This window comes from Mesoplodon densirostris, chromosome 9 (assembly GCF_025265405.1).
Source record: "Mesoplodon densirostris isolate mMesDen1 chromosome 9, mMesDen1 primary haplotype, whole genome shotgun sequence".
Taxonomy (NCBI): domain Eukaryota; kingdom Metazoa; phylum Chordata; class Mammalia; order Artiodactyla; family Ziphiidae; genus Mesoplodon; species Mesoplodon densirostris.
The window spans coordinates 81,329,618-81,345,352 of record NC_082669.1 but is presented as its reverse complement, the minus strand read 5'-3'; the positions used below and the strand labels follow the sequence as shown (position 1 = coordinate 81,345,352).

At 40.8% G+C, this 15,735-nt stretch overlaps 1 protein-coding gene and 1 non-coding gene across 6 annotated transcripts in view; both read right to left on the bottom strand.

Moving 5' to 3' along the window:
- The window catches only part of ST7 (suppression of tumorigenicity 7), a 261,439-nt gene that overhangs the window by 22,714 nt on the left and 222,990 nt on the right, over nucleotides 1-15,735 (bottom strand). For all 5 annotated transcript variants that reach the window (XM_060108950.1, XM_060108953.1, XM_060108949.1 and 2 more), the window contains 2 exons: nucleotides 14,921-14,993; nucleotides 13,346-13,448 (listed from right to left, as the gene is read on the bottom strand). In XM_060108950.1, the coding sequence (XP_059964933.1) occupies nucleotides 13,346-13,448; nucleotides 14,921-14,993 (176 nt within the window). The remainder of the gene's footprint in view (nucleotides 1-13,345; nucleotides 13,449-14,920; nucleotides 14,994-15,735) is intronic.
- Nucleotides 245-351, bottom strand: LOC132496531 (U6 spliceosomal RNA). Its single transcript, XR_009533432.1, has one exon. It is a non-coding gene; the product is annotated as a U6 spliceosomal RNA (small nuclear RNA).

The window sequence follows — 15,735 nt, the reverse complement described above, 5'->3', positions numbered from 1 at the left end:
TGATGGACACTTAGGTTGCTTCCATGTCCTGGCTATTGTAAATAGAGCTGAAATGAACATTGTGGTAATGACCCTTTTTGAATTATGGTTTTCTCAGGGTATATGTCCAGTAGCGGGACTGCTGGGTCATATGGTAGTTCTATTTTTAGTTTTTTAAGGAACCTCCATACTGTTCTCCATAGTGGCTGTATCAATTTACATTCCCATCAACAGTGCAAGAGGGTTCCCTTTTCTTCACGCCCTCAAAAATATGGAACGGTCCACGAATTTGCATTTCATCCTTGTGCAGGGGCCATGCTAATCTTCTCTGTATCATTCCAATTTTAGTATATGTGCTGCCGAAGCAAGCACACTGTTCCTTTTCATTTCTATGATTTAGGAAAGGCTTTCAAAGTCACATCTGTGAGAGATCTCTTCTCTTGGGCTAAGGAACGTTCAGGAATCGGAGCACCTGAGAAGAAGTGGGCCTGGCAGCCACCCACACATGGGTAGAAGTCTAAACAAACTAGGAAGGGGTGTGGCAGAGGAAACTTGGGGAAAGAGGGAGGATTTTTAGAAAATTATCTACAAAGGGATATGTTAGATCTGTGTTGTCCAATATGGTAGCCTCTATTTAATGTGTGTCTATTTAAGTTTAAATCAATTAAAATCAAATAAAATTAAAAATTCAGTTCCTCAGTCCCACTAGTCATATTTCAAGTCCTCACGTGCTATGTGGAGTTAATGACTACCCTACTGGACAATGCAGAGACATTTCCATGATCACAGAAGGTCCTGGTGGACAGCACTGCTTCAGACAATGGAAGTTTCTAACCCTGAAGTAACGGAAACAATTTTTAACATGAAAAAATTTCACAGATGCCCATGATAGAAACTGTAAGTGTAGAATCTATTGATCAAAAATACACAGTATGGCAAATAGTTATACAATAAATAGTAATGATACAAGAATTCGTTTAAAAGTATTGTCGGCCACCAGGGCATCTACATAATATTTGGAAAGCAATAGTGCACATGTGTGTGAGACAGATGGTTTACTCAGCCTGCAGACTGAACTTGGTGCATATGGCTTCAAGGACATCGCCCACAGCCACCCAATGCGAGCCGTGAGGTAATGCTCTGTTTCTCCCCTAAGCTCCCTCTGATCTTTGTGTATGTGTACTTTTCACAAACCACCTTAGATTAGCTATCCATGTGTCCTTCTCCTCAGCTCAATTATAAGTCCTCAAGAACATGCATCTCATTTCCCAAGAAGTCTCTCGAAATGAGCATCCCTGGCCTCATCAGCCTCGTGAGACTAACTAGAGCAACTCACCAAGGAAACTCAGCTGCCTTCTCATCGCATCTACTTTATGGCAGAAATAGGTTATGTCTATAAAGGAGATTTATACCGCAGCATAGTTCCAAACAAAATGTTGGCTCTAACCAAATAATGAAGGCTAATAACAACAATGTGTTAGGTTTCTGGCCAGGCTTAAAATGGCTGGCAAGATCGGTTCTCAACATGTGCAACATTTAAATTAGAAAGGCATGGAGCAACATTTCACATCTTACTTGTTGAGAGAAAAATAAATGGAAGAGGGCAGATCCCTATCCACAAGTATGCAGAAATCAATTAGAATAACTGTAGCTTGCAAATCAGAGAACACTCCCTGCCTGTCTGCAATAGTTACTTGGCTTCTATTAGCTAAGCCAGCATCCTGTGCTATCTTGCTTGCCATCCTGCCTCTAACTTCCTTCCCAGATTCTCAAATCACATTGATCTTGAAGCAAGGCTTCTAAAGGTTTCGGAAGGAACTTTTCAAAATCTATTTGTGTCAGAATCTAGTTCCTATGCCCAAGATAGGAACATATAGTATTAGAACAGGCAAAGAGGAGCTGAGTAGTGCCTACTTATGGAGGTCTGTGAGCAGAGGCTGGCTCACCTGTCAGGAGAGATGTGCCCTGTCACAGGCTACCACACGTGACTGCTCAAGTCTCTTCTGTTAACATCTTAAAACTCTATAATAATTAGAGTGAACATGATCCCAAAGTTATCCTTCACACAGACATTAATGCCAAAAAATCCATGCCCCCTTTTAGGATTTCAATACTGACAACAGCAGATGTCATATGAAAATCCCTGGCAAAAATACAGGAATAAACAAAACGAGAAAGAAGAGATTAATTAAACAACAGTACATTTAGATGATGGCTATCAAATTGCTCCCCAAAATCAGGTAGTAGAAGAATATTTACTAGCATGAGGAAATGTTCACGACATATCATGAAGGAAAAGACCAAGTGTATCACACAGATTATGATTTTGGTAATACAAATGTACATGTAGGCATTAAAAGCATTGGAAGGTCACAGATTGAATGTTAATGGTGGCAAAATATTTGATTTTATGGAAGATTAATTTCTTTTGTGCTTTTTCTATGCTTTCCAAGTTTTCTATAATAAGCATTTTAATATTTTTTCTGTCTATATATATATATGTGCATGTGTGTGTGTGTATACATATATATACATATATAATACAAAACTATTTTCTAGACTTGCATCAAGAACATAAACAGCAAACCACACAAACAAACAAGATAACCAGAGAGAGTAATTTTTTGTATGTGTACAGTGCTTTGGTGCAACTGGCTCTGAAAGAGGCTATGAGCCCAGAAAAAATGTTTTTAAAACATCAGTAAAGGGTTCAGAGAATACAGCTAGTGCTACTTGGAAGACATGCTACATATTCTGAGTTTCAATGCTGTCCACACCCTGGACTCAGTAAGACGCACGCTGGAATAGGACAAAAATGACGCAGGAACCTCGGCTCGTTCAGGCCACGCTGTGATGAAGCCTGAGATGCACAGTTCCCCGGCCCTTGCCCCCTGCCCTCATCTGCCCTCTGCCCCTTTGCATCACTGTTTGAATCCTGTCTCTACTATTCCGCTAAGAGACCTTGGACAAGTTATTTAATTTCTTTCAACCTCAGGTTGATCATCTGTTAAAACAGAATAATAAAAGTACCCATCTTGCTGTTTTAACTTTTGAATATTACATAGGATAATATGTGTAAAGCATTCACACAGTTCCTGGCACATAAGTATTCACTAAACAGTAGCTATTTTTGTTAACAAACAAACAAAAAAATGAAGTATTTAAATTACTGTGGAGGTAAGTTATATTTCTTGTGTATGTGTGTCCCACAGATGATTGAGTCTGTTTCTAGGTAAAATACTTCAGCAATTTTATAGTAGTAGCAGTTCAGCTGAAGAGAACTGGCTGCCAGCAGTCACCAACTGACCAGTATGGAGACAAACCCAAAGCAAAGCTGAAATGCCAAACTCAGCCTGGTGATCTGTAGTACCACTCAGGGGTCCTCTTCTCAAGGTAACTGTTTCCTGCTGGTTCACTTACCTATTCATCAGTTACTTTGCTTCATTCAAAAAATATGGGTGTTGGGCTTCCCTGGTGGCGTAGTGGTTGAGAGTCTGCCTGCCGATGCAGGGGACGCAGGTTCGTGCCCTGGTCCGGGAAGATCCCACACGCCGCGGAGCAGCTGGGCCCGTGAGCCATGGCTGCTGAGCCTGTGCGTCCGGAGCCTGTGCTCCGCAATGGGAGAGGCCACAACAGTGAGAGGCCCACGTACCGCAAAAAAAAAAAAAAAAAAAGGGTGTGTTCACAGTATATCCCAAAGAAAGATATGGGAGTGCCATAGTGTCCCCCAAGGGCACAGATATGGTGCATTCACAATTCACCTCAAGGGCATGGACATGATCAGGTCAGGTCACTACCTTGCTAATCCCTAATCTTTGTAAGAGTGTGTGTGTGCGCACGCATACGTGTACAAAGAAACGATAAAATTCAACATGATGACTGCCTTAGTAAGAGGTCTATACTTAGTACTCAGGAAGCAAATGGGGAGCATTATCTCTGGGACAGCTTCACAGAAAAAGGAAAATATGAGTCAGTCTCACTAAATAAACAAAGGTTTACCTGTAAAGATGAGGGGAGGCAGAAGCCACTGCAAGGCTGGGCACCAAAGCATCAGAGGACACACTGGGCTTGCAATCTTGAGGTGCTTGAGTACTAACATGACAGAAATTGCCAACAATGATGAAGCACTAATGTGCGTCAAGCTTCTTATCTCAGAAACTCCTTACAACTCTGTGAGGGAGCTGATGGTATTATCCCTAGTTTATGGATGGAAAAATGGACGCTTTGGGAAGTTAAATAGCTCATCCTGGGTTGCACACATTGTATATGATGGAACCTGCACCGGAACTCAGGTGTTATGCTACTCTCCGAGGGAGTGAAGCAGGAAAAGCGGTTATAAAAGGCCTTGCATGCTATGCTCCAGAGTGTGACCTTCACCCGGAGTTATTCCGTGGTTTTCAAACTTTGAGACACCAAAAAATTTGTTCAAAGGAAAAAAAAAAGAAATATCAAACAGAATGTGCAAGTGACATAAAACAAAACTGTGGGGATCTTGGGGGAGGGGCCCACAAGAAGACTGAAGACCCTTATGGCTCCTAGGGAGACAGTTTGAAAACCTCTGCAGTAGGCAATTGGGAAGTGAGTTGGTACAGTTTGTGGTTTTGAAAGGAATGGGTAAGTCATGTGTAGGAGCACCCGACAGGAAGAGATTAAAGTTAGCAAAGTCAAAAAGTTCCTGTCATGGTCTGAGTGAGGGGTGATGAAACCGAGGAGGGGGACTTCCCTTGGACGTGGTGCCTGGCTGAATCTGAGGACAAGAGAAGGAATCAAAGGTCACTGTGACACTTCTAGTTTAGGAAACTAGAATAATGTGAGATCATTAGCTAAGATGAAGACACCACAGGAGGAAAAGGCTTAGCAGTGGGAAGGTAACAAAAACAGCTGTCGTGCCTGCCGAACTTCTCTGCCTGCAGTGAGGAGTGAAGGTGTGCAGGTCTGGAGCCTGGAACAGCAGCTGGAGACAGGGGTCTGGGTGTGCAGGGAGAGGCTGAGGCAGTGGGAGCACATGAGGTCGCCCAGGAGGGCTGCAAGCAGGAAAGGAGAACCAACCTGAGGGTGAGAAGGGAGGAAGCGCTGCAGGCAACGAGTGCTCAGAGAGGCACAGGAGAAAGTGGCAAGGAGCCAAGATGACCTCAGATAGAAAAAGTGGTCAGTGGGACCAAATGCCCAGGAGACATGACATAGGATGAGCTGGGGAGGCCGTGGCGGGAGTGACCTTGGTGGGAGCAGCTGCAGTGGTTTTTGTTAAAGAAAGAGACCTCTTAGAAACTTTCTATTCCTGAGATACATTGCTAAAAACTGGTTTCTGCTCATTTTTCTCGGGGTCATATTTCCACAATACATTCTCCTTCCTCTAATGCAAAAAAGCTTTGGAACAAAACATGACTTAATTCAAAAAAAACTTATATTGAAATAATATTTCTGAAATATACCATTGATATACAATATCACAGACAATCTGCCAGGGTATTCTGAGTTTCTGCTTCCACGCTTCAAGCATTTTTAAATGTTAAAACCCACTACACATTTTGTTTCCTAAATTGGATTAAAAAGCAATTTTATACTCTGTCAATCAGCTTTACCAAGATATAAAGGGAGGCCTGCATTAGTGTTTGCAAGAAATAGAATTGCCATCATTATAACAAGGTCCTGTGGACACTCCATTGGCATATACATTTACCAGGATGTTTTCCCCCACGAGCCTTTCGAAATCCCCGTGAAATTTTAGATTAACATGATATGAGCTTTTTTAAAAAAAATGCAAATTTTTAATGGGAATGCATTTCTGTCATAACATTCTTCATTCTTTGCTCTCCATTTTTCTCACGACTTTCTTTCCATACTCCGATATAATTTAAAAACTAGATCTTCACCTCAATATTCTGTCAAGCTCAGGCTGCTCTGCTGGTAAATAAGCTTTAGGAGCATGGTGAGCCCCCTTCCGCCAGCACCCTCAGGGTGCCAACTGCACCCCCTGCTGGTCCCTGGGTGGGCCCAGTAAGATGAGCCCGAGGTTTAATAGTGCCGGGATTTTAGGCAAGATGAAGAAGAAAGCTTTCCCCCATCGGTGCTGGTGATTTTTCTTGACTTTTCTCCCTTGACAGCTCCACCCACAACACCCAAGCATCACAAGTAGCTGGGGCTCAGCATGGGTGTAGGGCCTCCTGTTCTATGCGTGGGACCTCGCAAGCTGGGGGTTTTCCTGTGGTGGTGGTGAGGGCTCACAGGCTTCTCTCTGTATGCAGAGGTGCCTTGGGGTTGCAGGGCTACCAGCCTTCTCATTCCAGTTTCATCACAGTGGTTCTACTTTGAATTACTTTGTTCATCAGGTTTCACATAAGATTGCGTTAGAAGGGAAAAACTGTTTATTGCTTTAAAAATAATAAATCATTATTAATTAGTTTGTCATTCTTGTTTTGTTTGGGGTTTTTTTTTTTTTTTTTTGGTGGCGGAAGCAGGAATGGCTATGCTAGAACAAGAATACAAGGCAGAGGTCAGAAATGGGTACCTCTTAATCAGCAAAGGACTTAGCCAGCAGTTACAAACTGGAAATCCCTGAAGACAACAGCTGCAGCCAGAACGTGCTAGAGCCTCCTCTCAAATCTGGAGGCCTGAGGAGAACCTGTGGGTACTCCAGGTCGGAGTACTGTAGCGCCACTGTTACACTCTATGGTTATCCTTCTTCAGACTAGGGTGGTCCAAGGAGTACCATGAATGCATGTTTCTAGGCAGCCTCTACTTCCACCCAGCATGCAAGTGCAGAAATAGAGCTGAAGGTACAAGGGAAGCGGCGATGAAAGGGCCAGCACGTATCACGCACCTACTATGCACTGAACGAGTTACACAGTGTAATTCCACTTACTTTTCAACAACCTTATGAAGACTTCACTCTTATCCCCATTTTGTCAAAATGGAAATAGGCAGGGAGCTAATTAACTCATACTTCCCTCTGGTCCCATGGACAGGAAGTGGGTGTCCTTGTTTTGAACACTTTTGAACTCTTTCAATAATACTTGATAGGTCTGCCTACCTTTATGTTGGTACCCTTTGCACCATCATTGTAATTAATGCTTTCTCAGTAATAATAGCAACTCTACATACTTGGCCTGACAATTCGGACACGCACATGGCTGAAAATGTTCCACATTACTAGTAGTGGCAAAGGAATGCAAAGTAAAAGGAGAGAATTCCATCTGTACTTAATAAAATCATAATTTTTGTTTCCTTCTCTCACTCTCTCTGTTTCGTTTTTGTTTTTAGACAAACTGCTAAATGCTGGCGAAGGTGTGATGAAATGGAAAAGTAGGAGTCACCAGCTGATGGGAGTGTAAACTGCTACAATTTTTTTGGTAAGCAACTTGGCAATAAATATCAAGAACCCTGAAGTGCTTCTACATGTTACTCAGTCATTCTCATTCTGTAAATTTATCCTAAGAAAATAATCTTAAAGACCAAAAAATCTTTGTGCCCAAAGAGGTTCACTATTGGAGTTGACCGCAACCTGATGTCTACAATTAGAGGATGCAAGAACCAAATCATTCTCTTCAACAAATGTTGCTGGAAAAACTGGGTATCCACACAAAAGAATAAAACTGGACCCATATCTTACCCCACAGGCAAAAATCAACTCAAAATGCATTAAGAGTTAAACATAGGGGAAAAAAATTCCCAACACTGGTCTTGGCAATGATTGCTTGGATATGATACCAAAAGCACTGGCAACAAAAGCAAAAGTAGACAAGTGGGACTACATCGAAATAAAAAGCTTCTGCACAGCGAAGGAAACAATCAACAGAGTGAAAAGGCAACCTATGAAATGGGAGAAAATACCCGTAAACCGTAGCTGAAAAGGAGTTAATATCCAAATAAATAAGGAACTCTTCCAACTCAGTGTTTAAAAATAACCTGATTTAAGAGTGAGCAAAGGACTTGAAATGCCATTTCTCCAAAGAAGACATACAATGATCAACAGGTACATGAAAAGGTAACATCACAGATCATCAGGGAAATGTAAATCAAAACCACAATAAGATATCACCTCACACATGTTAGGATGGCCACTATCAAAAAAATAGAATATGACAAGTGTTAGAAAGGAAGTGGAGAAACTAGAACTTCTGTGCACTGTTGGGGGAATGTAAAATGGTGCAGCCGATACGAAGAACCCTCAAAAAATTAAAAACATGATACAGCAATCACACTTCTGGGGATTCATCTTAAAGAACTGAAAACAGAATCCTGAAGAGATATTTACACTCCCATGTTCACTGCAGCATTATTCACAATGGCTGAGAAGTGGAAACAACCTAAATTTCCATCAGCGAATGCACGAATAAAGAAAATGTGATATATATATATATATGCACACACACACACAATGGAATATTATTTAGTCTTAAAAAAGAAAGAAATCCTGCCTTATGCTACAATATGGATGAACTTGGAGGACATCATGCTAAGTGAAATAAGCCAGTAACAGAAGGACAAATACTGCATGATTCCACCTATATGAGGTAGTGAAAGGAGTAAAATGCATAGAAGCAGAAAGTAGAATGGTGGCTACCAGGGCCTGGGAGGAGGGAGAAATGCACAGTTGCTGTTCGACTGGTATAAAGTGTCCGTCACGAAGATGAAAAGGTTCTAGAGATCTGCTGTACAACGACGGGCTTACAGTTAACAACGCCGTGCTGTATACTTAAAATTTTGTTAAGAGCGTAGATTTTATGTTATGTACTTTTTATAACAAAAAAAGGAAGTAAATCATCCAGAGAATATTTTAAAATGTTTGAAGGCACATGGCTAAAAGACTTGCATTTTACTGTTAAGTTAGAGGATAACCATTTTAAGGTCGAAGAACTCTGAAAATCTGATGATCCTCCCCCAGAAGGAATAAATTTACCCCCAATTCCCAACCATAAAGTCCAACTGAAGCGTCCCATGTTAATTTTTTAAAATATGAATATGCTATGTGATTATGATTCCTAAGTATGAAAAATGCATAGAAAAAAGGCTAGAAAAAATAGTCTTAAATATGACTAGATATGATGGGATTATGAATGCCTTTATTCTTTTCTCAAATATAAAAATTATTATTATAATACCACTACAGAGGGAAAAACCATATCTAATACTGCTTGTAACAAACCAATAATTTAGTCTTTTTTTGGAAATTTGCCAAAATGAAATTTATCTTTAGCACCCTGAAGGAGTGAATGTAACATCCTGCAAACCAAAAATGTGTCTCTTTACAGGGAGAGCCTTGCGGTGGAGATGTAGCATACTAAGAGCACGTAAGCACTAATTAACTTAGGTCTGTGTAAAGTAATGGATCACTGATAGAAATGTGTCCCTCCCACATAAACCTTGTCCAGCTGAGTAAGAGCAGGGCAGGTGAGGAAGCACATTTTCCGGGAAAGTGGAAGAAAAAAACTGAAGCTAAAAATCCATTAAACAGTATATAGCAATACAACATAACAATACATAAAGATATAGAACAGAGCTGAACTTACCCTTCATTTGTCCAGCATTACATGAGTGAAATTTTCTTTAAAAAAAATGGAGACACTCTCTTTAAACTCAAAACTCCTATTTTAATCACATTAAATGGGAAAGTCCTCTAATGGTTTAAAGATTTGTCTACTTCAACTGTGTACCCAGTTCTTGAAAATCACCAGCATGATTAAGATCCTAATACCCCTAGTCATTCTCAAAAAGAGGTGAACAGTAAGCACATAATCAATGCACTGTAGTGAGAGACCAGAGGGGGAAGACTGACTCTGGGACAAGGAGAGTACAGGCTTCCTGGTGGTGACTTGTAATGGTGGGGGTGAAGGATGAGGAGGACTGCCTCCGAAGAAACAAAGAGGGAAGAGGAGAAGAATGTTTCTGGAACAGTAAGAGGACTGTTGGAAGGATCTAGAAAAAAATGAAAAACAAGTTGGGTTAGATGATGAGGGGTCCTGAAGAACTATCCAAGGAGTTGGCACCTTCCATAGGGTTGGGGACACTGCTGCACTTCCTTGGGAGGGGAGTAACACAATTCGATTTGTAGTATGAGCCTATGGGCTGCCTCCTCCTTATAATCTGCTGCAATCTAAAGCTTCAGAAATCCTCATGTTTAGAATCTAACGGCTTCAGAGGCTTTGCTTCAGAACAGAGATCCATGGCTTTTTACTACTGTTATTTATTTCCCAGTCCTGCGATGTGGTTAGGAGCTATACTCCCTACTCCTCATGTTTGCAGGTAAAGAGTTCCTAAGAATAACCCTCCTGGGGTAAATAACTAATATTTATCACTGGATGTTGAAATATTAACTATGCTTACTGGGATACCAGTTGGAACTAAGATGGAAATTTATGGAAGGCAGTTCACAGTTATCATATTTGGTATTTTTTTCTCCTTCCAAGCAGACTATAATTGGGTAAAATAGCGTGTATATACTGAAAATTCCTGTGGTGGGCCACTGACAACTTCCTGTGAAAGAGAAAAAGAAGCTGTGGCAGTGTTTAAGACATGATAATATCCTGAAGAAATCTGAATTGTCTACAGGGAATTGAGTGCCTTGGGAAGGGATGTGGCCACCATCATTTGAGGGTTCAAGCCTAGGCTGGTCTGCCACCTGGTGGGATCTGGGGGTCGGTGGAGGGAGATGTTTAAGAGCTGGATAACCCAGAATCAGTTCAGGCTCTGTCATTTACTTCCTGTGTGACCAAGAGCAGATTACTTAACCTCTCCAAACCTGCAGTGCCCTCATCTATGTAGCAGGGATAATAATATGACACACCTCACAATGTTGTTATGAAAAATAAATGAGATGGCATATGTAGTTCAGTTAGCACTGTGCTTGCCACATAGTAAACATTAATAGAAACCAAAAATAAACATAATTATCATAGTATCATTATGAGGAGAGATTTAAGCTTAAAATGGGAAGGTGTCCTACATGACATTTAAGATCCCTTCTTACAACAAGAATCTATGTGTTTATATCCTCCACTGATGTTTCATTAGAATTAAGGCTATTCTCTGCCTGAAAAGCCATATACATATATATACACACACACATACATGCACGTGCACGTGTATGTGCATTCGTGGTCATGTGGATGTGTGCACGTATGCACGTGTGTGTGCATGTCTACTAAAGTATTAGCAAGCAGTCCAACAAACAGAACACGTACAAAAGATGTTTATAGCAGCCTGCATATGGTACACGAGTACCAGAGGCTTGTGATTAATTCTGAACATATGAGGTCAGTGGCTCACAGGGCCTTTTCCCCACAGAAATGTCAATAATGAGGAGGATCTGGAAACAAGCTTCCCCCTCAGCACAATCACCAACAAAGCAAAGTGATGGAGAATCAGTTTACTTACATGCCCTACCTTCTCTCAGTTTAATGATTAGAAGGTAAAGTGAAATCAAATTATTTCAACTTTTTCAAATTAGTTCCACTTTTAGAAGACTTCTATTTTGCAAGTAGAATGCAGTTGACCGAGGTTAAATTCTTCCATGGCAGCTTTAAACTATTTCTTAGGGCTTTTACTACTCTTCTGCAGGCTCAACCATTTAAGACCATTATCTAGAATTAAACGACAGCTTCAATTAAAATACCTAGCCAACAAGTATTGTTCCAGTTTTCTATCTTGTGTCCCAGGATTACAAGGCTCAGGTTGGTATAACTGGAAAAATTAAGATTCAGGTCCCATACTTGAGGAGCTGCCAACAAGTCAAATATTAATAATTTTAACAATTTACAAACATATAGTACTAAGTATTTTCAAAGAACTTCGAACATATTATCTCACTTGATCTTTATCACAGAAGATAGGTGAGGCGTATATTTTTATCTTCATTTGGAAGATGAGGGAAAACTTTTGAGTTCAGAGATGCTAAACCCAAGATCCCATGGCTAATAAATGACAGAGCCAGATTTGGAACCCAAGTGTTTGTCTCAGAATCTAGGACTCTATTGCCCAATACTACTTTTAAAAGAGCCTTATTTATTTTAAGGCTATTTTATGAGCTACAGAGCTCATAAAATAGCTCTGTAGTTAGAGAATGGTATTCAATAAATATTAATTGATGACCTAAGTTTACTGTAATTCAGGACAATATTTTCATGATTAGTTTTACATTTTAATCAAATTTGAATAAACATTTTTTAACTTAGCTGAAAAAATATTAAATAGATATATTTTATACCACCCTATATACAATACCTAAGTCTACAAATACTATGTTGGTCACTATCCACTGAAACTAGAGTGGATAAATACAGCCTTCTGCAAATATGGCACTGTGCACCACTCTTCAATTTCCTGTTTTGTGAAAAGATGACCGCGACCTGAGTAAAACCTCAGGAATGATATTAGATCACTTATCTTTGTCACTCTGGATATCAACAAATTAAAGTAGGCAACTCCATAAATCATCACACAGGCACACATACACGCACCCAACCCCACCCTTTTGCTACAGTACTGCAACAAAATAAGAAAACAGCCTTCCTTTGTCATTTTTCACCAGTGAAAGTCTTCATCAGACATTTTCCCAAGAAAACTGTCTTGTAGTACCTGATGTGAACTGCGGGAGGTTTCCCAGAGGTCAAAGTGTGCTTTATAATATCAAGGAACTGAAAATGGCCCTCAGCAATGTGCCTATCATGTAGTAGGTACTCAAATACAGGTAAGTCATGAACACACACTCCTCTTCTGAATAAAAGATTACAGAAATATCCTCTGCCATGATTTGACTCCCTTAAAATCAAATTCTTAAAAAAATATATGGGAAATATTGCATATTTATAAATAGGTCAGTCATGTGGTTAACAAGACAAATATTTCCTACTATATATATACCTATTAAAATGGCACTCACAAGTCAAAAGAAAACTACTTCTTCATACTTTGAGGTTTTCCTCATTATTTGCTGGCCAATACTGATTAACTATCATTTACTTATGGAGATACAGAATGTCATATTAGTATTTTTTACCACTTTTATTCACAACAAGGTTCGTTTCTCGAGTTGGTTCTAAGTAAGACTATAACTGGCGTGCAATTCCTGTCAAATGCATCAACACCCTTGGGATCTCCATATGTTGTCACTTTCAGGCTTCCTGACCTGGCCTGCCTAAGCTAGGTCTATCAATTTACCCTTACTGTATGAAGCCCGAAAATGGGCCCCAAAGCCTCTCAAATGTAGCTTTTACTTAAAAACAAGGCTAATAAGCAAAGGCTCTACAGGGCCTCAGCATTCATTGATTGCAATTCATTTTTTTATGACCGCTGCATTCTAGACATGACATTGTGGTCACTGAACACTCTGCTATCATAACGAGTTCCTATGGGGATTCCACAGACTCACTTTTGGCACATGAGGATTGAATTCCACAGCTCTATGAATGGCCTCTACTGCATTCATCTCTGCTGTGCTCAGCCCCCGCCGAGATGCAGCCTCGGGAGAGAATCTGAAAAGCAGAAAGACAAACACCATCCAGTTGGGACCACTGCTTGGGCATCACCCTGGAAAGGCATCTACACATCAAGGGCCCAGAAAACCACAGCGAGGCAAAGGCATGAGCTCTGCAAACCTCCACTACACAGAACCTCTGAGTGACCCCTCCGACAGAGGCCAACAAAAACCCCAGCAGAAGCAGAAAGCGTGCTTGCATCTAATCGCGGCAGGGATTAAATTCAGCTGTGAAGTCTCTCTGTCTAAATAGCTAATCTAAGTTTTCTAGGAGGTACCTGCTTAGGTCAGGGGAGGGGGTAGGACTGACAAGGGCAGACAGTGTAGGAAAAAGAGAAAACTAGGTTACAGAAGAGCGCACTTGGTTAAAAACAGAACTGGGGAGAATTTTAAAGGAGGCTCCCAACCCAATGTCAGTGCTGCGATGGAGGGTTAAGTCTTGCAGCTTCAGCAGCAGGCGAGCCTGCGTGGGGCTGTTCCGGCAGGGGGAGTGTGCATGCCCAAACTGCGGGCGAGACACCTGCCCAAGTGAATGAAAAAAACCAGACCATGCAATCTCTTTCTCACCTCACACCCAGGGCTAACTCCAGAGCTGTGCTTGGCAGGCAGACACCACAGGGGAAGCTGTGACAACCCTGGCCCTGCCCTCCCAAGCTGGAGTCGCTGTGTAGGGAGAAAAGATGTTGCAGTAGGTACTGGCGATCTACAGGATAAGAAAGAATGAAAGAAAATTACTTCGGTCTTGAAGTGCACACACACTTAACAGCAAACCTGTCTGACACAGCAGAGGCTGTTTTCTTTTCCTGTTATCTGCTTTTCAGTGCTACCGAGGGAGTGTATCGGGAAGTGTAAGCGTTTATGAACTCAAAACCAGTTAAGCCATCTGTTTTCTTTCACCTGCCAGTCATCTTGGGTGTTTATGGAAATTCTCTATACCACGGTCACCTGCCTGAACAAAACGGGCCAATGTCCCACTGTGATGGTGACTCAAGGTAAACGGAGCCTGGCTGGGGAGTTAGTTTGGAATTGATGAGATTAAGGAAAGGGAGATGACCATCCCCTTTTGCCATATTAATATGTTTGTTGTGACTACTACCCCGACCTGGACTGCTGGAGGAAGAGGAATATGCCAAAAAATGAATCAAAGAAGGTATTTTGTGTAAGTCCCAAGCAGGCCTTTTGGTATCTACTGTCTGGCAAAAAAAATAAAAATAAAAACAAAAGTCACCTCAGAGGCATGGAGCTTCATATAAATCCCTCTTTAGGAACCCACACACCATTACAATACCTGGCGATATACATTCCCTCCTTCTAGTAGTGAAAGAAAAGAAAATGCAGGTTTGGGAAAATGCATGCTCATAAGCAGGGGTCTCATAGACTAAGAAAAACTTGCAGAGAAAGCCCTCAGAGACAACACATCTCCTTCGGTCCAGACCAGCATCTGTACTGCACAGGCTACTATCCACTTACTTGTCAGAGACAGCTCTTGCTTTGAGCAAGGCCGCTGTGTAGCATATTGTTGCCGACTTTGGTAAGCTTATATCTGTTAGAGAGAAAAAAAGTAGGAACTGTTGTAAGTCTGTACAAACAAAGAGCAATGATTTTTTAATACACTAGCATTTTAAGCATGTAAGCCTAAAGAGCATAAATTAAGAATATTTTAACTGTTCCTTATGTATCCAAGTGGTACATGAAACTAAGGGGAATTCATACTTTTGTGAATAATTCAAATTTCAAATCCACCACACTGTTCAGCAATCATCTTTTATTTAAAATAAGGATTTTTCATATGTTGAGTTTATTTAAGCAGAGAATAGTTATAAATACATAAATCTAAATATTACATGAATAGTCTTGATATCAAGAAAGGCAAATAGGACTTCTTTGTTAACTTATAAAATTTCTCAAGAGGCATATGAAATATTAAAGTGAAAAAAATATTACCTGGATTTTTTTTAATATAAGGTTTTTTAGTGATAAATAAATTTATTTAAAAATTATTCTTTAGGGGCCTCCCTGGTGGCGCAGTGGTTGAGAGTCCGCCTGCCGATGCAGGGGATACGGGTTCGTGCCCCGGTCTGGGAGGATCCCATATGCCGCGGAGTGGCTGGGCCCGTGAGCCATGGCCGCTGAGCCTGCGCGTCCGGAGCCTGTGCTCCGCAACGGGAGAGGCCACAACAGTGAGAGGCCCGCGTACGGCAAAAAAAAAAAAAAAAAAAAAAAAAAAATTATTCTTTAGTGGTCAGATTTAAACCAGATTTCATGAAATTTATATTCAGTTTTTT